General features: G+C 48.1%; 1 protein-coding gene across 1 annotated transcript in view; it reads left to right on the top strand.

The window, feature by feature from the left end:
• The window catches only part of Bmper (BMP binding endothelial regulator), a 222,515-nt gene that overhangs the window by 16,840 nt on the left and 185,716 nt on the right, over positions 1–19,959 (top strand). The window contains exon 3 of the mRNA XM_042695043.1: positions 16,975–17,074. Within this exon, the coding sequence (XP_042550977.1) occupies positions 16,975–17,074 (100 nt within the window). The remainder of the gene's footprint in view (positions 1–16,974; positions 17,075–19,959) is intronic.

The raw sequence follows: 19,959 nt of genomic DNA, 5'->3' as shown, positions 1-19,959 counted from the left end.
ATATGATGTTGAAAAGGACAGAGAGGAAGCCGGGCGCTGGTGGCTCACGCCTGTAATCCTAGCTACTCAGGAGCCTGAGATCTGAGGATCACGGTTAAAGCCAGACCCAGTAGGAAAGTCGGTGAGACTCTTACCTCCAATAAACCACTAGAAAACTGGAAGTGGCGCTGTGGCTCAAGTGGTAGAGTGCTCGCCTTGAGCTGAAGAGCTGAGGGACAGCGCCCAAGCCCAGAGTTCAAGCCCACAACTGACCAAAAACAAACAAACAAAAAGAAAAGAAAAGGACGGAGAGGAAAACTCATCCCAAGTTGCAATACACCATTAGCTCTGGTTTCTCTTCTGCTTCTTGCTTCCAGAGTAGGTCCCAAGTCGTTCCTGGGGCTTGGCTGCCCTGCTTCTTGGCTGATGTTGCCCATGGATGCAGCTTCCTCTTGGACCCTTGGATCCTTTCTACCCTGCTGTAGATCAGTATCTTGGTCCTGGTATTGAGTCAGGCTTTTGGGGATCAGCAATTGAGAGCAAATCTCACTATGGTGTCCGACATTGCACGGTATGGTTTTAGGACTTTTGTCCCTTCTTACTCCTTTCTTTTATTCTGTAATTTTTTCTCACTTCCATCTCTAGCTATGATACACACTTAGCTTCTGTGCTCTTGTAACTAGTCATAATTTCCCTACACTTAAATGTGGGCTGGAGGACCTGATGATTTCAAGGTGAGAGCATCAGACCCCTCCTCAGGTATCTTCATCTCTCTGTACCTGATGCAGAGTCTGTGACTGCCTGTGGCTACTGAATTCACATCATAATGTCACCTGGAGGGGTCACCTACTGTTGTGAACACACATGGGCATGTGTCTATGTGTGTGTCGGGACTTCCATATAGTGAATTCCCTCAGCAACTTTGTGTTGGGTTCATAGGAATCTGTTTATTTGAACCAGGCATCTGTGGCTCATGCCTACAGTCCTGTTTGGAGGATCAGGTTCAAGGCCAGAAAGCTCACAAGACCTCTTTTTAACTGATCCTTGGATGTGGTGGTGTGTGCTTATCCTACCAGCTGTGACAGGTAGATCATGGTCCAGCAGGAAGTGAGAACTGATATCACAAATCATTGGTCTGGAGGTGAGGCTCAGAGGTGGCGGGCCTGTCTAGCAAGCATGATGTCCAGTGTTCAAACCCAGTGCCACAGTCTGCTTATCTATCTTTGTTTGACCTTGCTTTTTAACTGGATCTTCTTTATCATCCCCAACTTTAAATACTGGAGGGCTTCAAGATACAATCAAGACATTTTCTCTGCTCTTCTACCCCGTAGATGTTTTCTACGGGTCCACGGCTTAAAAACAAAACAAAACAAAAAAACCCACCAACAAACAGACCTCCGTGCTCCATCTCTGTCTCCAGGCCCTCCCCTCTGCTCCTGACTTTTCCCCCACTGTCTGTGTGGTGCCTGCCTCCTCTGGGTGTCTTGCGTTGCCTTAGTACTTTGAAGGTTGTGTTTGATGGTGGGAAAGTTGCATAACTACACCAAAAGATGGACCGTTGTCTCCAGTGAAGAACTGTGTGATCCCACAAAGTGTCTAATGATAGTAAGATATAAGCACAATAAGATAATGCTTACCAAGGTCCACTTAGAATATTTTTTTTGACTATGAGGGAACAAAAGCAATATGCACTCAGTAGAAACTGTATGTTATGTTTTGAATCTGAATCCTTTTCTGGTCTCATGTGTACCTTAGCTCTTTCGAGGTGGTGCAGTGCCCTGGCAAGGCCATTTAACACTCTCTACCACCTCACCCTGCTAAGCTAGGATGGGTTAGGTGTAAGAAATGCATTTCCTATGTACTGACTTGTTAATTAATTGATTAAGTCTTAATTAATTGTGCTGGTCTGGTGACTTGTACTCAGGGCCTGGGTACTGTCCCTTAGCTTTTTTGATCAAGGCTAGCACTCTACTACTTGAGCCATACCTCCACTTTTGGCTTTTAGTAGTGGATTGGAAATGAGTCTCGGGATTTCCTACCAGGGTTGACTGCAATCCTCAGATCTCAACCTCCTGAGTAGCTAGGATTAGTTGCATGAGCCACCAGCGCCTGCCAAGCTGTATTTACATTAGTTTTGAAGACAGAATTCCATGCCAAATTGAAGAGCATCTATCTATATTTCTTATCACAAATACTTAAGAAAAGAGGACTATTTCTGCTCATGGCAGCTGTGGTAGCGTAATTTTTGGCATGGTGTTGGAACCCTACTGTGGTTGTGTTTTATGTTTTATTGGTAACATATCTGAGTTGGAAGACTAGGAAAGCGTGTTAAGTGTTATCGTCTCACAGAGCAGGGAGGAGATTGTTGTGCTTTCTCTGCAGCAGATGGTTTCTGCACGCAGCCCTGGGCGAGGCTTGTACTGAGGTTGGAAAGAGCCCAACGACCCTCATGGATGAAGCTTTCTCTGTGGGGCTGTGAGGTCCCAAGAGGCTGCGATATGTAGGTTGTAGAAGGGTTCATTCACTAATGGGAAATCTCAAGATCTGGGGAGGTTTGGGGGAGCTTGGAGAGCTTGTGGCAAGGGGAATTTGCGTGGACCTAACAGTTCCTTCATGAACCAGTGCTTCTTGTCTCTCCTGTAGTAACAAGCCAGGTTCTTTTGCTGCTCATGCTCTGGCCCCTCCTCTCTTGGATTGGAAGGTCTCCGAGGGCAGAGCGTGTATCTAATTCATATCTTCTGTTCTCTGCAAAAAAACTGTCTTAGTCCCTGGCCTGCAGCAGTGGCTCAAACATATTCACAGATTTTTAGTCAGATAGATGTGAATTCTTCAGTGTTAGACATTCAGCCCTCAGAAAAATGTGTTTCTAGCCAAACAATGGCATTTGGTGAAAGGCCATTTGTTTTCCTGTGGATGTTGTAGTCTTTAGGTATTTTATTGTTCCCGAGAAGCTTGCTATTTTGTGATGAGGAAATCTTTGTTGAAATTTGCCATGGTTAGTAAGGTGCTAGTGGCTCATTCCTATAATCCTAGCTACTCAAGAAGCTGAGATCTGAGGATCCTGGTTCAGAGCCAGCCCAGACAGGAAAGCCTGTAACATTCTTTTTTTTTGGGTCCAATTGTGGGGCCTGAACTCTGGGCGGGTGCTGTCCCTCAGCTCTTCAGCTCACGGCTAGCGCTCTACCACTTGAGCCACAGCGCCACTTCTGGCTTTTTTCTTTTTGTTTATGTGGTGCTGAGGAATTGAACCCAGGGCCTCAGGCATGCAAGGCAAGCGCTCTACCACTGAGCCACCTTCCCAGCCCGCCTGTAACATTCTTATCTTCAATAAACTACAGGAAAGCCTGTAACATTCTTATCTTCAATAAACTACTTAAAAAGAAAAAAGAAAAAAACTGGAAGTGGAGCTGCTGAAGTGGTAGAGTGCTAGCCTTGAGCACAAAGCAGCTCTGGGACAGCACCTAGTCCCTGAGTTCAAGCCCAGGACTGGCACAAAGCAAGCAAACAAGCAAACAAACAAAAGCCTAACCATGGTTGATTTTATTTTTCCTTTGGGGAAGGAGGTAAACCTTAGCAACAAGTTTATGTCAATGACGCTCTTTGTGTAACTGGCTTCTTGAATTTCTTTATAGCTTCTTCCTCTCAGAAATGGATCGTATACAAATTTGGCACTCACTGAGGGCTTAATGAGTTTGAAAATGGAAGCAAGTAGATTAAACGGACGCTCTAAGCCTAGGAAATAAATCGACAGCTCCTCTGGTTCTTCCTGACATGTGTAGGTGGCCCTTGGGGAGACTTTGGTGGGGAAAACACACGGCTAATGGCCCTGAGTGAGTCAGAGCAAGCCCAGCTCGGAATTGCCTGCGGATAGGGAGGCTGTCTGAGCCTGGGTTTTTCACTTCTGTGGACTTCTAGCCAGCAGGAGAGCTCCTGCCCCTTGTGTCCCATCTGCCATTACTCAGCCTAACTAGACGTGGGCTGTGGTTAGCTGCAGTGTAGACAGAGCCCTGGCAGAGACCTTTCCCCTTTCTGCCACCAGAGGCACCCAGGCCCCGTGGAGTTGCACAGACGCAGGCTGCAGCCAGGTTGGTCCTTCTGCCCCAAGGGGACCTTTGAAAGGCTCAGTGATTGCTGGTGGTCAGGGTCAATTGTACAGATGTCTTTAAACGTGCCTCACCGGCGACCAGAAAGTTGCTTTGTCAAAATGACGGATGGGCTGTGAGCAGCTCAGCCGCCCTGCCTGGTCCTGGGCTGGCCCTTCTGTTTACTTGTCAGAATCAGGTATTTTGGTAGCTCCCAACAGCGCACTGGCTTTTCCCGGGGCAATCTGTGAAAAATCTTTTATTCTGTCTGCTCGGTGGCTTGTTCCTGGCCCACAAGAATGCAGGGTTCTTGCTGGCTTGGTGGATATGGGGTGGGAGGGAGAGCTTGGAAGGTGACAGGTGCTGGCAGCAGCTACAGCTCTCTAAGGCCGGACGTAGGATGAGGTGGCTTTGCCCACCGGATCTGACACCTTCTGTCCACTTCAGTGTTTCACGTGCAGTTTGTGCATCCTTGGAAGACGATCATAGGTATGTGATTTTTAAAAAAAGGTGCACTGAATTCTTGATCTTTGAATTTTTAATTTCATGCTAGTACCAGGGCTTGAACTCAAGTGCCTTGTATTCTCACTTGGCTTTTTCACTTAAAGCTGGTGCTGTACAACTTGAACTGTGCCTCCATTTCCAGCTTTTTGGTGGTTCACTGGAGATAAGAGTGTCACAGACTTTCCTGCCCAGGCTGGCTTTGAACCACGATCCTTAGTTCTTAGCCTCCTGAGTAGCTGGGAATACAGGTGTGAGCCACCAGTGTCTGCCTTTTATCATTAATTTTAACTCCTCACCCCCTCCATTTTCTCTCTTCATACTCTTCCTGCCTGGCTAGCAGCTTTTCACTGTCCCCCTGAGATTAGGAGCCTGACCACTGCCCTCTGAGCCCCCGATCCTGCTGGCCGTGAAAGTGAACCCTCTCAAATGTCATCCGTCATCTTTGTATTGGTTCAGATGAGCTCGGGAGAAAGGGATAAGAAAATTCCGAGACTTTCATCACTCCTTGCTTCCTTATTTTTCTTTTGGGGGCAGCAGACAAGCAGATTCATTATTCGCCACGTGCTGAAGGCAGCCCAGCAGTGGAAAATAATCAGAGATGTCGGGAGAGGCCCCCACCCCACCCCCTGCCACATGCCAGAAACCCCACTTATTCCTAGCCTTTCTTTTGCCCCATTGCTGCTTTTTTTTTTTTTTTTTTTTTTTGCCAGTTCTTCCCAAGTCAGGAGGCCTTTGGAGGCATGCTCTGCAGCCCTCCCCTCCCCCCTCCATCCCCCTTCTATTCCTCATCTTACCCACTATGCCCCATCTCCCATCCCTCACTCCCCCCATCCCCCACTCCACCCCATCCCCACCCCATCCTACATCCCACATCCCCCACTATCCCCTATCCCCCATTCCCTCCCCCATCCCTCACTCCCCCTATCCCCCACTCCACCTCTCATCCCCACTCCCTCCCCTATCCCCCACTTTTATCTTACACCCTCCACTCCATCCCACATCCCCCACTCCCTCACAATCCCCCACTCCCTCCCTTACCCCCATTCCACCTCCCATCCCCATTCCATCCCACACCCCAACTCCATCCCACATCCCCTACTCCATCCTGTATCCCAGCTGTTGAAGCCATCTAGTGTGGGAAGGATGGGAAGGGAGCAACTGGGCATTTGGGAAAGGCCCAATAAACATTCACTTCTTGATTCCTGTCTGCTGGCACATTCTACTTTGTGTGTGTATGTGTGTGTGTGTGTGTGTGTGTGTGTGTGTGTGAGTGTGAGAGAGAGAGAGAGAGACAGAGAGAGAGAGAGCTCATGCATCTGGGTACTAGGGTGGTGGCAGATCCATGCATGATACCACAAAGCCACTGGCTGCTTCCTGTGCCATTCATCTCCATTGCATGCATTGGTGTTACCCAGAGACCTTTGCTTGGCTTATGTGATGTACAGGGTAATAAAAACCAGGCTACTTTCTTTGGACTACTATTTTTATTTGGTTATTATTTTTATTATTTTGTGTGTGTGCCATCTTCAGTGTTTTGATTCTGTTTCAAAAAACGATTAAATAGAATAAGGAGGAGCCGTGTGATACCATCTGAGCTGTACCTGAGCAGCTGGAACATTCTAATGGCCCAGGTTGCTTTGTTCTGAGAGTTCTTTGGAAAGGCCAGAAGGAAAAAGAAAAAAAAAAACAACCTAGATCTCCAAACCCCTAAACAGACTAGACCCCCAAAATAATCTAACAAGCTAAAGCTTGTTAGGAAAAAAAAGAGAAGGAAATGTTGGGTGAGTTCAATGTAGAAAAGCCTCTTTTGTTTCTGCTGACATGTATCATGTTTTCAAGGTGCAGTTGGGGACGGCACTGTTGATGGTGATGCACAAAGTGACTGTATCATCTTCACATCATCTGGGTAGAGGATCCGGGACTATCAGGCATGATCCTCGCCAGACAGAGCAGCGGGGGGCTTCCTTTCCACCACCCCCGACCTTGCATTTTGCTTTAATGTCCTTCTGTTCTGTGCTGTAGAGTAGTGAATTTCTTCATGGGATATGACTTGTTGCAAAATAACCAGGGGGCCCCAGCGGGCTTCATAAACTCTTTGAAATGGCCGAGTTTCAAGGGCAGCATTGTTCCAGTTTGCCTCCTGAGCTGGGCCAGAGAAGGCAGAATGTGCCGCCCCCCCCCCCCCACTGCTACCCCCTCCCTATCCTCCCCCCTCCCCCCCCCCAGGCCTCTGGGGTAAAGGCTCACTGAGTCTGGCCGGAGGAAGACAGACTCATGCTCTCGGATGGAGTGTGCTCAAGTGTACAGTGCTCTTACAAGATACTTGACCATGAAATCTCCCCAGATCTAGCTCTGGGATGGGTACTCGCTGCTTACGGGGAGAGGTTGACATCCGGTACCTGCTGCCTTGTTAGAGAGGGCTGGGTGGGTTCGAGGCCAGCTTCTGGGTGCTCTTGCGCATCCTGTACCCAGAGGCAGTCTGCCTCTCCTAAAATGGTTTTGTTTTTGTTTTATTTTTTAATTTTAAACTTATGTGTTCAAAATAAAACTATGATGCCTTGAGGGCTGTAATGGGCTGGAACTGGGGTAGGTGTCACAAAGGTACACAGTTAAATTCTTTGCTACAGCTCATCTTCACCTCTACATGGAACTGTGCATGGCAGGGATTAAATCCCAGACTGTGATATCAGAAGGTCCTGGGTTTGACTCCCTCTCTGGCTATCTGTGCAACTCTGGTGAGCCATTTAACCTCTCTGTGTCTTAGCTGTAAAACATGATACAGAGTAAATTGGCATCTTCTACTGGTTTCTTTCAAGAGTTTAGTGACAATACACAAAATGTGTTCAACACAGGGTGCCGTGTCTTCAGTTTTCTAGAACTGTCCATCACCAGGAGTTCAGGCCATCACTTGCTGGACTATGCCATGCACACACTGTTAGATTGGGGCTGGAGTTGTCTGTGGCCTTGGCTGTGGAAGCGAGGATTACAGGAGTCTTGCAGGTTGGGGGGTACAGAAGATCTGGAAAATAGGATGGGGGCATGAAGTGTGAAGAATTGCTGACCCCTCCCCTGTCCTGTCAGCTTTGTGGGGAGACCGAAAGTCTCAGAAGGCTCAAGAAGTCTCTTCGTTTCTCCCCCAACTCCAGGAGCTGGGACCTTTGAGCATTACTTCTGCATGTGAAGAATGCTTTTTACTAGTGCTTTCTTTTCCTTTCTCTCCATTTTTCCCTCTCCTCGCCCAAGTCCTGTTGAACGGATCTATAACCCAAGACCTTCTATGTGTGTATTTAGGCTTTGTGGCAGAAAACCTTTCTTTAATTTTATCTTTCTTTCCACCCCTTTCTGTGTAAAAGTTGCAGGGGAAACCGGGTGCCATCAGAACAAGCAAATGAAACCTTAATTAAGATAATAAATCATCAATCAAACAGTGGGCTAGCTCCCTGCCTCTCCCCCTCCTCATTATTTCCGAGTCTGAGGACAGGTTTTGTCTGAGGAAGATGGGCTGGTGCAGGCGCCGGCCTGCGCGGACTCCTGTCGAGGGCCTGGGTGCATGGTGCAGAGAGAATCACCTTCTTTGCTCCCTCCTCCCCCACCACCGGTCAGAGCGGTGATAGAATTGGTCCCCTTTGCATCTTGGGCTGCTTCCTGTGTGCCTCACTCTGTAACTTTCCTCTCTGTCCTTGCATCTGAAAACCTTGAAAGGCTCCAAGTCAGCTCAGCTTGCCCACCCCCTGCCCCCGGCCCTCCATGCGCCTCCCCTACATTAACCTGTGCAGGCAGACAGCTCAACTAGGACTCACTTCTAGTCTAGGATGCCTGTCTTTCTAGAAAAGCTCCAGAGTAGCTCAGTGGCACGTTCTATTCTGGAAATCTCAAGAGTCATGTAGGAAGCTGATCGGATTCTATTAAGATACACCTATACATTTAACACAGTGTCTTAGCTTTCCAGCCTGGAGCCCTAATCCAGGCCTACGGACCAGGTTCTAGTCCCAGCTCTACTTCTTGCTGGGTCTTTGAGGAGCCCGGGACCTCTGAGTTCATTGTGTACCCTTCCTCTGTCTGAGCATCTTCAGAACGCGTGACATAATGTCGCCAGAAAGAATATTAGTACAAAGTACTATTCTCCTGTCTAGGAGAAGTGGTGTGATATTGTCTAAGAGAAATGGGGACCCTTGTTCAAAAGTACCATAGCACCCCTTTGGCTCTCCCAGGGCTGAAGTTGGTTACAGTTGGGGTCTTACAGGGGAAATGGACTTGTTTAACCTGTACACATACTGTTGCTGGATCACTCCCTCCTGGCGCTTCTTTGGGAAGTTGGACATCAGCCAGCTATATTCCTGGGAATGCATTTCACTTTTGAGACTCTCCACATGGAACATTTGTATGTATGTGGGAAAAGTTCGCCAGTAATGAGCATTTGATTAAGAGTCAAAGTGGTTATATGGCTCACCAGCTGCCACGGATTATTGGCTGAAGGTATAATTCTGCACTCTGTGTGTGTGTGTGTGTGTGTGTGTGTGTGTCTGTGTCTGTGTCTGGAGCTTGACCTCAGGGCCTGGGTGCAGTCCCTGAGCTTTTGTGCTTAAGGCTAGTGCTCTACCACTTGAGCCACAGCTCCATTTCTTTTCTTTTTTTTTTTTTTTTGGTAGTTAATTGGGGATAGAGTCTCATGGGCTTTCCAGCCTGAGCTGGCCTTGAACCACAATCCTCAGGTCTCTAGCTCCTGTGTAGTTATTAGGCATGAGCTACTAGTGTCTGGCAGAATTCTGTACTTTTTATTGGGGCAGAGGTGACCCCGTGTGTTTTTCTGACCAGCTAGCCTCCCTTGTCCTGGTCCCCCAAAGGCTGAGCTGTTTCTGGACACAGGCGTGTTGCTGGGAGCGCAGTGACACCTGGGCTGAGTGTTCTAGCCCTGCCTCCCCAAGCCCTTTCACCTCCCAGAGCTCCACCATGATAGGCCCACTTCTCTCCTGTGGCATGTGGAGCTGATGACGGAGAGCAGTCCATGAATAGTGAATGAATGACTATGGGTTCATGGTCATGAATATTTGAATTTGGTGGGGGATTTGTTTTTTGTGGGGTACTTTGACCTCAGGCTTGTTAGGCAGGCCACTCAAAGTCATACTTTCAACCCTTTCTGCTTTATTTTTCGTACAGGAGCTTGTATTTTTTTTGTCTAGGCTTGCCTGAACCATGATCCTTCTATTTAAGCCTCGTGAGTAGCTGGGATTATATGGGTGAGCTAATTCACCCAGCCTGAGTGGGAATTTTTTGCATGTATGTGTGTGTGTGTGTGTGTCTGTCGTGGGGCTTAAAGTCTAGGCCTGGGGGCTGTCCCTGAGCTCTTCAGCTCAAGGCTAGTGCTCTACCATTTGAGCCACAGCACCACTTCCGGCCTTTTCTGTTTATGTGGTACTGAGGAATTGAACCCAGGGCCTCATGCATGCAAGGCAAGCACTCTACCACTGAGCCACCTTCCCAGCCCCCTGAGTGGGAAATTTGGATTGCTGCAAATTCTATAAGCCCCTTCCCCAAATAAGAGGCTACCATGATGAAATGACAAGAGGCCGAGTGGAAGGGAGGGGTAAGCTGAGTGCCTTTTTGTTGTTGTTGTTGGTTGTGGGGCTTGAACTCTGGGCCTGGGCGCTGACCCTGAGCTCCTCAGCTCAGGTGAGCGCTCTACCACTTGAGCGGTTTTCTGGTGATTTATTGGAGATAAGAGTCTCACAGACTTTCCTGCCGGGCTGGCTTTGAATTGCGATGTTCAGCTCTCAGCCTCCTGAGTAGCTAGGATTACATGTGTGAGCCACCGGTGTCCAGCAAAAGCAAAAGCCACTTCTCTTCTGCCTGTCATTGCCTTTGACGGTGCTACCTGGCCTGTGTGCTCTGGTGAGCAGAAAGAAAATCACAAGTTCACAGACTTTTTTTTTGATTTTTCTGAAAGAGGATCTAGTATTTGAATACTCCTCTCCCCCCCCTCCCCCCTCCTTACTTGGGTTTGAATTCAAGGCTTTGTGCTTTCCAGGCAGGCACTTTACCACTTGAACAGCACCCTAGTCCTCTTGCTCTAGTTTTGTTGTTGCTGTTGTTGTTGTTTTTCAAACAGGCTAGTCTGGACTTTGATCCTCCTATTTATGCTTTCTAAGTAGCTGGGATGATAGGTGTGTGTTACTATACCCAGATATTTTTTTTAATTGGTTAAGGTTTAACCTGTCTTGTCTGGTTGGCCTTGAACTTCCATCTTCCCGATCTCTGTCTTCTGAGTAATTAGGAGTTAAGACAAGAGCCACCTTGCCTGGTGGCTTGTTTGACAAATGAGAAGCCTTGCTTTCACAGGAGAAAGGAACGAAGTGAGATGCCACTGCCATGTCCTGCCACCTCTGAGGCATTCTTACCTCGGGAGGTTTGCCACGCTGTTTCCTAACGAACGGTGTCTGTGGGCAATGCCTTTCTTCCACTGTCTTCCTGTGAGGCGCTCTGTTTCTATCTCCAGCCTTTAGTTGCTTTTCAGCATGAACAAAAGGTCAGATGAAGAATAAGAATCCTTATTCTTGAATAGGATTGCTTCTGGAAGAACCTCAGGCAATCAGAGCTTCAAGATATCGGCTGGTAATGTCCAGAGTGTCTCAAAGCCATTATTACTTTTCTGCTGCAGGAAAGCAAGAAGTACCGGATGACGGTGCCCTGCTGACTTCTGCCTCTTTCCATCCTTCCCTTATCACAAAGATGTATCCTTGCACACCAGACTCAAAGATGCTTGGACCCCACCCAGGGTGACAATGGATTCCTAGAACCTGGAGCTCTGTGCTGCCATCTAGTGGCTCATTTGCAGCACAACATGCTAGCAGGATAACATGCGAGCTGTAAGGGTTCTTGTTAGAGCTGTGGTTTGGCTCATGTTCCCCAGCCATGTAGACTTTTTTCCCTTTTTTTTTTCCACACTCTTTGGCCATTTTCTGCATATTGGGGCCCTTGTTGGGGTGGACAGAGGCTGTGTTTTGGGATTGATGCTTTTATCCAGTGTCCACCATTTGGAAAGGAGGCATTCGTTCAGACAGACAGACAGACAGACAGACAGACAGACAGACTCCAGCTGGTGACCCTTAATGATCAGTGGAGGAGGGCAAGCCTGGGATGGAAAGATGTGGTGAGGTTTGCTACCTCTAGTTACTGGTTAGGCAGAGTTTTAAAAACGTCTCTGACCTTTCCTCCAGTGCATTTTTGCCATTACAAGTGTTTGCTTAGGTTAGGGAGGGGGCAGTGGCCAGCAGGGCAGAGGTTGGGGGTGGGGTGGGGAGGAAGGGGAAAACCAGCTACATGTGGAGTTTGGGAAGAGTACCGGATGCTAGGCTGGCCTGCAGAGGTGCTACGGCTGGTTCATTGCCATCAGTCTCTGATCCGCTCCTCTTTCCCAGAGCTATCTGGAGACAGCTGGTGGCTGCGGACTTCCCATGGCTGGCTGTGGCAGCCAAGTGAACCCCCGGGTACACTCTGGTCATTTCACATGCATAAGGCCACCAGGACCCCCCAAATCTACCCTGAGTCTCAGGACAGGGACATCTATTCTAGGCTGTCTTCCAAGTTCCTAGGAAGTACCAAAGCTGGCTTTTAATTGCAGGACTCTATTTGTGTCCTGCAATTTGCCTCTCATATGATTTAGGGTCCTTTTCCTAACCAGCATTTGTGGTGTCAGGTGGGGATGAGGCAGAATTTGGGGTTGCTGAGTGCATACAATTGTCAGCACAGGACTTGGACTGCTGCATGTGAGTCACTGTGAGATGTTTCTTCAATGAACAAGAGCACAGGGTGGGGTGGGGGGCAGATGTGGAGGGGTGTGACCCTCTCCTCTAGTGCTTTTCCTCTGGGAGGGGGAAGGAGGTGTGAACCCCTGCTGTTCCTGAAGGAGCTTTGGGGCTCCCAGGAAGTGTTTTTGTCTCCTAGCAAAATCCAGGAATCAAAGTGATCTTTACTACCCAATCTGCATTTACCTGTCTCTGCTGATTCAGCTATGGAGATGAGGAATCAGCCTCTCACCAGTGATTCCATGGAGTTTTAACTTTTTCCTTTGAGGATTGTGACTCTCTAAGCATAATTCCATATCCACACCAAGAAGACTCCTGCAGATATCAATATTAGATGGGGCATTTCCACACCAGCACAGCTCCTGATCTCATATAAAACATGCCAAGTGGAGCACACACACACACACACACACACACACACACACACACACACACACACACACACACACAATTCTAGATGTGAATCTCCAGGCCATCTGGTTAGAATAACTCTTGTGCTGGACTGCAATTACAAGCTATTTATCATGACTCTGGGATCCTATCATGGAGTTAACCAGCTCTCAGGCTTCTCATTTAGCAGAGAGTTTCTATATTTGAGATCTTGTGTCCCTTCCCATTAATCAGATCCCAAATCACATCTTCGCACCCTGTCTGTCCTGAGAGCTTGAGCTGTGTGTCTGAGGGCTCCCCCTTTCACAGATACACTGGGGCATCTTTCTCCAAGGCTGCAGCTGTGTCTGCTGAACGTGTAAGGCCTCACCATGGAAGGACAGAAGCTCTGCTTATGAGGACATTCACCCAGCCTTCCTGGGGTAGCAAAATTGGTGCCCACCTTGGCTTGTGGAATCTGTGCAAAGCAAAATCACAGCTAATAGTGCCAGGCAGAGCTTGCCAGGCTGAGTGGACCCTGTGGTTGCCTTTGGTGCGAGCACGGTCAATGGTATGAAACATTTAAGTAGAGCGTGTGTCTTTGATTTGAATCGTGACCATGACTAGGGTATGTTTTCAGAAAAGCTGCAAGCATAAAGCTTGGAGTCATGACATAGTTGGTGCTGGTACCAACATGACTGTGATGAAAACGGGGGAGGGGGAGAGGGTGGGAGGGAAGGAGAGGGAGGCGTTTGCAGGGCTTGGAGCCAGAGAGCCTGGTCTGTTCTCAAAGGCCCAGCTCCTGCAGTCCTCAGCCCTGTTGAGGCAGAGGATGCTCAGGATGCTCTTCTTGGAGCCGCCTCAGCCCTGGCAGGCTGCTTCCACAACCACTGGGGAACCAGCCCCTCTCCCATTTTTGTGAAGAACTCTAGGGGGCCTTTGAATTTGTAGTTCCAGGAGGAGACTGCTGTCTGTCAGCTTCAGGAGAAGTAAATAAAGTCAGCCTCCTGGGGCACTGGTTTACCACTGAGTAGACTCTGAAACCAACAAAACACAAAAACCTGTGGTTGGGTTGAGTGGAGGGGGCGGGGGAATGAAGAGAAGAGGGAGTGAGAAGAAAGGGGAGAAGAGGAGAAGAGAAGAAAAAGGATGGGAGGAAAAGAAGCTCCTACCTTACCCTGACAACCAGTAAATGAAAAACAGAACACCACCCCTGGCAGCCCTGAAACCCCAGTACCTGTGGATTGACAAGACTGAGACCTCTCCTTATCAGCATCTTAAAGAAAAACAGCCTAAAGCTCAGGGGTCCCCTTGTTCCTGCTCTGTGGCAGTAATAAAGTGGTAACAGCTCCACCTGAGGGGACTCAGATAATGAGCCTTCAGCCTCACCTGTGATCTTCACTTCCTCACTCCCTGCCCAGTTCTCTCTTCACCCGAGGCCAGTGTACTAGACAACCTTCCCATGACTGCCACGAAATGAATCTTGCTCTGCCCTCACCATGTCTCTCTCTCTTTCTCCTTTGGCGCTTGTGGGGCTTTGAACTCAGGGTCTGGGCTCTGTCCCCGAGCTCTTTTGCTTAAGGCTAGTGCTCTACCACTTTAAGCCACAGCTCCACTTCCGGTTTTCTGGTGGTTTGTTGTAAGGTAACTCACCCAGAAGCCACATTTTGGAAAGTTGGAATATTGGAGTCTTTATTATACAGTCAGCAGGTGCAGGCAGCCTGCAGCCCCCAAATACACTTAAGATGGTTAGGAAACACCCTAGAGAGAAAGAAAGAACAAAAACAATACCAACTCTCCGATGGAGAGCTGAATTAGAATGTCATGATGACTGGAGACCAGCCAGGAGACAGGACACAGGACATGATCTTGGAGACATGTGGTATGGTCTAATGACAGCTGTGCTGGTCCAGGTCTAAATAGGGTTGCAGCAGGGGGCAGGTTGACAGGAAATTCCCAGTCCCAGGCACTGGATTGACAGGCTCAGTAACCTATCAGCCAAGTGCCCGCCCCTGTCTCCAGGGCTCCGGGCATACCCATTATGGGTGAGGGCTTTTCCTTCCCTCAGCAGGAAGACAAGATGCCAGACCATACCATCCACCATGTGGCCAACAGGACGCTGGCCAGAACTGACCTCCTTACTTCAGTTAACTGGTGATAAGAGTCTTACAGTTATTCAGCAGTTCACAGAGGCATCAGTTATGGAAGGAGGTAGCACATGCTCTCACCCATGGCAGGCTCTGTGTGTGTGTGTGTGTGTGTGTGTGTGTGTGTGTGTATTTATGGCTACAAAGCTGTGTTGTGTTGGGAAGTCAGCTGTCCTGTTTGGGGAGTGATTTGGGCAGTATCAGAATTTAAACTCAGGGCTTTATGCTCGATAGGCAGGCCCTCTACCTCTTGATTCACACACTTCCAGAATGTTTTGCTCTGGTTAGTTTTGAGATACGGTTTTGTCACCAGACACAGGTGAAGATTTGTGAAGTTTCCCTTGAAAAGTAGGGACTCTTCCTTTAGGGTCCTTAACTTTGATCACAGAACAAGAATTTCTGGACAAGTCATAATTTGTAGGAAACATGGCGGAGTAAGTAAGCAGGCAAACTGACAAAAAGGCAAGCAGAAAGGCAGGGGGCACACTAAGTGTGGGAGAGAGACATAGCTCTTTGGCATGGGGTATTTCTATGATGAAGGCAGGGGGTATGCAAAGGTATGCAAAGTTAGTGTTTTATCTTTGCGCTAATCACTCCTGCTGTTACACTTTCTGAGTTTTGGGTTTTTCTTCCAGGTAAGAATGCATCCTGCCATCAAAAAGATGCTTGCCCTTGAGATAAGGAAGGTGTCCTGTTGCCTCTCTTAGAAGCAAAGATAATGATTCTAAATACCTTGTTTCTGAGTTGCCTTCACCAGGCCTCATTTTTCTCTAATTTATCCTGCCTCTGTTTTACTTTCTTTCCTTCTCCTTGGGCTGGTTTGGATTTCAGTCCTCCTATTTATGCTTCTTGCTATAGCTGGGATAATGGGGGCCTGCCACCACACCCAGATTTCTTTGTTGAGATGGGATTTCATAAACTTTTTTGCCTGGGGAGGTTAGCCTTGAACCCTGATATTCCTGACTTTGTCTACTGTGTAGCTGGGATAAGAGGCGCCGGCCACAGCACCCAGCTTTGTATTGGTTGAGATAGAGCCTTGAGAACTTGCTTCCTGGGCTGGGGCCTTTAAACTGTGAGCCACGCTCAGCAGGTAGGATTGCAGGCAGGAGCCATTAGCCCTGTGCCTGAGTGGCTGTTTCCTTATCTGTCCAGCCAGGCTCATAGTAATTATTTACCTAAAGGAATTAAGAATGGCAGCTGCAGTATGCAGTAGAGAAGCAGCTCCCGTGAAATCTCAGATCATGGTCAGATTTGGTGGCATGCTGGTTGGGTTGATGCACATGGCCCTCATCTCCTCAGACACACTGTGCACATGGCCCTGTGTCCCCCTTTCCCCCTCCTCACGCATCGAACTTGGATTTCCTCTGAGACATTTTTACAGCTGACCTCACAGAATAAAAGCCAAAGATGTGGAGGAGGCCCTGGCCACATTCATTAGCATAAGTGCTAATGTGACACAGCTGTCCCCCGGCTGTCAAACCCAAACGTGGTGTCTCTCTTTGGCATGGTGAATGTTATTTTTTTCTCTTACTGAGCCGATTCAGTGCTCAGCTTTGCCATTATTTGAGTTGGAACTTTAGATTCCTGCATTTTAATGCACTCTTCTATGAAGGATTGTTGGGCAGCCATGAGAAAATATTTTTGTTCTCACAATGTAGTCCTGGCCCAGGTAGCCAAAATGGGCAAACTATGATTTCTACAAATATTATCATTTTCTGGAGCGTGTACTGAAAGGAAACCTGAGCATGGAGCTGGAGAAAGTGTTTCTTTCCACATTGAGTTCTCTGGCAAAGCTGGCTTCTAGAGAAGAGGCTTTTGAAATCCTCTCCTGTCTCAAAAGTATCCAGGCTCAGAAGTTCTGTGCTGATGGCGCTGCCTCCGAGAGAGAGAGAGAGAGAGAGAGAGAGAGAGAGAGAGAGAGAGAGAGAGAGTGCAGTCTGCTCCCTGGGATGAATGAAGGCAGGATCTGAAGAGAAAGCTGCAGCCCCTCTGGATCCTGGTTAGCCTGGTTAGGATTGGGGTGATTCTGTTTGAAGTGCATTCTGAATGTCTCCAGTCTTTCTCTTTCTTCTTTTTTGTTTCTTTGCCCAGAATAAAGAAGTGACCTGTAAGAGAGAAAAGTGCCCAGTGCTGGCCCGAGACTGTGCCCTGGCCGTGAAGCAGAGGGGTGCCTGCTGTGAGCACTGCAAAGGTGGGCAATGCTGGGTGGGCGATGGCGGGCAGGTGACAGCGTGGCTGCCTCTGCCCTGAGCCCTTGTCTCAGGTGACTTCATTCCATCTTCTTTCACCTTTCTATGTTGTTCAGTTTCTGGATGGGTACAACAAATGCATTAGGAAGGAGGTGTGTGTTTGTGTGTGTGTGTGTGTGTGTGTGAGAGAGAGAGAGAGAGAGAGAGAGAGAGAGAGAGAGAGAGAGAGAGAGAGAGAGAGAGAGAGTGCTGTTGGGGATGGAGACTCCCCTGGGCATGGCTGAAAGAACAGTGATCATGAGCACATTTGGGTGTTTTTTTCCCAAGACAAAGTGTAAACATGATGCCCATACACACGTGTACATACATACACACATGCATTCACATATAAGTTCCAGCACTAAGTTTTTCCAGGCTCTACGCTGGCCCTGCCTTCTTCTGCCAGATGAGTGTTTAAACCCAGTTTTTGTCATTTTGGTCCCTATAAAAGTTTCCCTTCCTTCCAAATGAAACCTCACTTCCTCTGCTTGTCTTTGAAGCAGCTCTCAACCGCCTTCCTCCAGCCCCGCTGCCCAGGGCTCTCCAGTGCTCATGCTCTGTCTGGGACGTGCTGTTCCCCACTCACCAGCACATGGCCCTCACCCAAGCTTTCTTCCCTCCCATCCTGGCCAAGGCCACAGCCAAGGCCACCAGTGCCCACGGCCCCAGCCTTCATTCTGTCTGCTTGGCCCCCTTGGTTGTTTCTTTCTTGTCACTTAAAGCCAAACCTGGGGTCTGAAGTGTCTGGTGTGCCTACAGATAGAAACTATCATTTGGGGGTGCCCTCAGGCCGTGCCAGGGCAGGAGTGTGGGACGTGAACTCGGGGTTCAGGCCGCTAAGTCAGACCCAGCAATCCTGGCTAGAGAACTGTTCCTCCCGATTCATGGCCGCTGGGAAGTGCAGAGAATGGGACTTTATTTGGAACTAGAACTTTGCAGACATAATCAGTTACGAAGAGGTGGTACTGGCCAGGGTGACTCCAAATGCAGGATGGCTGGTGTTTCTGCGAGAAGAGGAGGAGACAGACACAGAAGAGGACCTGGGCCTGGGGACCAGAGAGGCAGAGGTTCACATCAGGAGGCTCAAGAGAGGCCCCACTACACACAGATGGGGCACTGCACCCCAACACCCTTGATGCGGGACTTTCACTTACCAGGATGAAGGACGGTACATTCTTTAACAAAAAAATAGTTTTGTTTTTTTTTTTTTCCCTGATGCTACTGGGATATGAACCTAGGGCCTCATGCTAGTTAGGAAGTCGCTACTTCTTGAGATACACACCCAACCTTTTGTATTTTCATTATTTTTCTAATAGGGCCTTGCTTGGCCTTGTTCACAATCCTCCTATTTATGCTTCCTGCATAGCTAGGATGACAGGTATGTACCACTGTACTCAGCTTTTTAATGGTTGAGATGGATGTCTTATGAATTTTTTTGTCCAGGTTGATCTCAAACTGTGATTCTCCCTAGGAAGATTCTACTCACAGGTAGCCTGAGAGCTAGGAGTAAAGTGCCCAGCTTCCTTACTATTTTTAATTAACACATCATATCTATATGTTTTTATGGCATACATACTGATATTTCTTTACAGGTCTACAATGTCTAAGGAACAGATCAGGGTAATTAGCATATTGGTCTACTAAAACATTTTTCAGATGTCTGTATTGACAATATTCAACATCCTCCTTTTGCTGTTTTGAAATACACAATAAATTAATATAAACTAGAGTCCCCATACTGTGCTACAAAATACCAGAACTTAATCTTTTTGTCGAACACCGGCCTGGTTTTATGTTCCTGTCACCCCACCCTTCTTAGCTTAGATAATCCTTTGCCATCCACTTCCATTTCTGCTGTCCTAAGCCTCTGTGTGTGGTTGTACATGGCAGCTACAGGAGGAGCTGTTACTCACCATGTCAGCTGGAGGTGACCTGGGTGTGTACTCTACCTGTCCCTCACCTGTCAAATGAAGGTAATAACTGTGGGAGGGAGGGAACTGATGGGAGACTGTATGCAAAGAACTGAGCACCATGTCTCTGTGGTAAGGACTCAGTGTCGTGTCTCTATGGTGAGGACTCAGCACCATGTCTGTCCGTGTCTGTGTGTGGACATTGGAGTCCTAGGTGATAGGAGTAGAATTGGTGCCATCTACACACAGGACAGGCATTTGGTTTGTCCCCTATGTTCATATGGAAACCGTGTATGAAACATGTGACCTGTTCTTCCTGTCCAGCTTCTTTCTTGTTCCTTTATCTTCCATGGGAAAGAAAGAGAAACATATTTCCTGAGCCTTTTTTTTTTGCCAGTTCTGGGGCTTGAACTCAGGCCTGGGCACTGTCCCTCAGTCTCATTGTGCTCAACACTAGCACTCTACCACTTGAGCCACAGTGCCACTTCCAGCCTTTTCTGTTTATGTGGTACTGAAGAATTGAACTTCATGCATGCTAAGCAAGCACTCTAACACTAAGCCACATTACCAGCCCCATCCTGAGCATTCTTTTGGGGTGTAACATGATTAGACTTTTTGAACTAAACTAGACCAAGGACGGACTAGAGGCCCCAGTATCCTGAGAGCTCTTCTTGACAGTGAAAATCTCAAGGTGTAGTGTGTGTGTGTGTGTGTGTGTGTGTGTGTGTGTGTGCGCGCGCGTGCGTGCGTGCGCGTGCGTGTGCACGCGCAGGTGCGCGTGCATGTGTGCACTTGCACGTGTGCACATGTGCGCATTTTCAAAGGCCATAGTTACATTTGCTCATAAGTGCTGGCGACTCCCAGTATTTGTTTTGTGTATATTTTTTTCTGATTAAAATAGGAGTGTATGCTTATAGGAACAACTTTGAAGAATAGTC

Source organism: Dipodomys spectabilis, unplaced genomic scaffold (assembly GCF_019054845.1).
Source record: "Dipodomys spectabilis isolate Male_0828 unplaced genomic scaffold, ASM1905484v1 ptg000178l, whole genome shotgun sequence".
Classification (NCBI taxonomy): domain Eukaryota; kingdom Metazoa; phylum Chordata; class Mammalia; order Rodentia; family Heteromyidae; genus Dipodomys; species Dipodomys spectabilis.
This window is presented reverse-complemented; position numbering and strand designations above follow the sequence as displayed.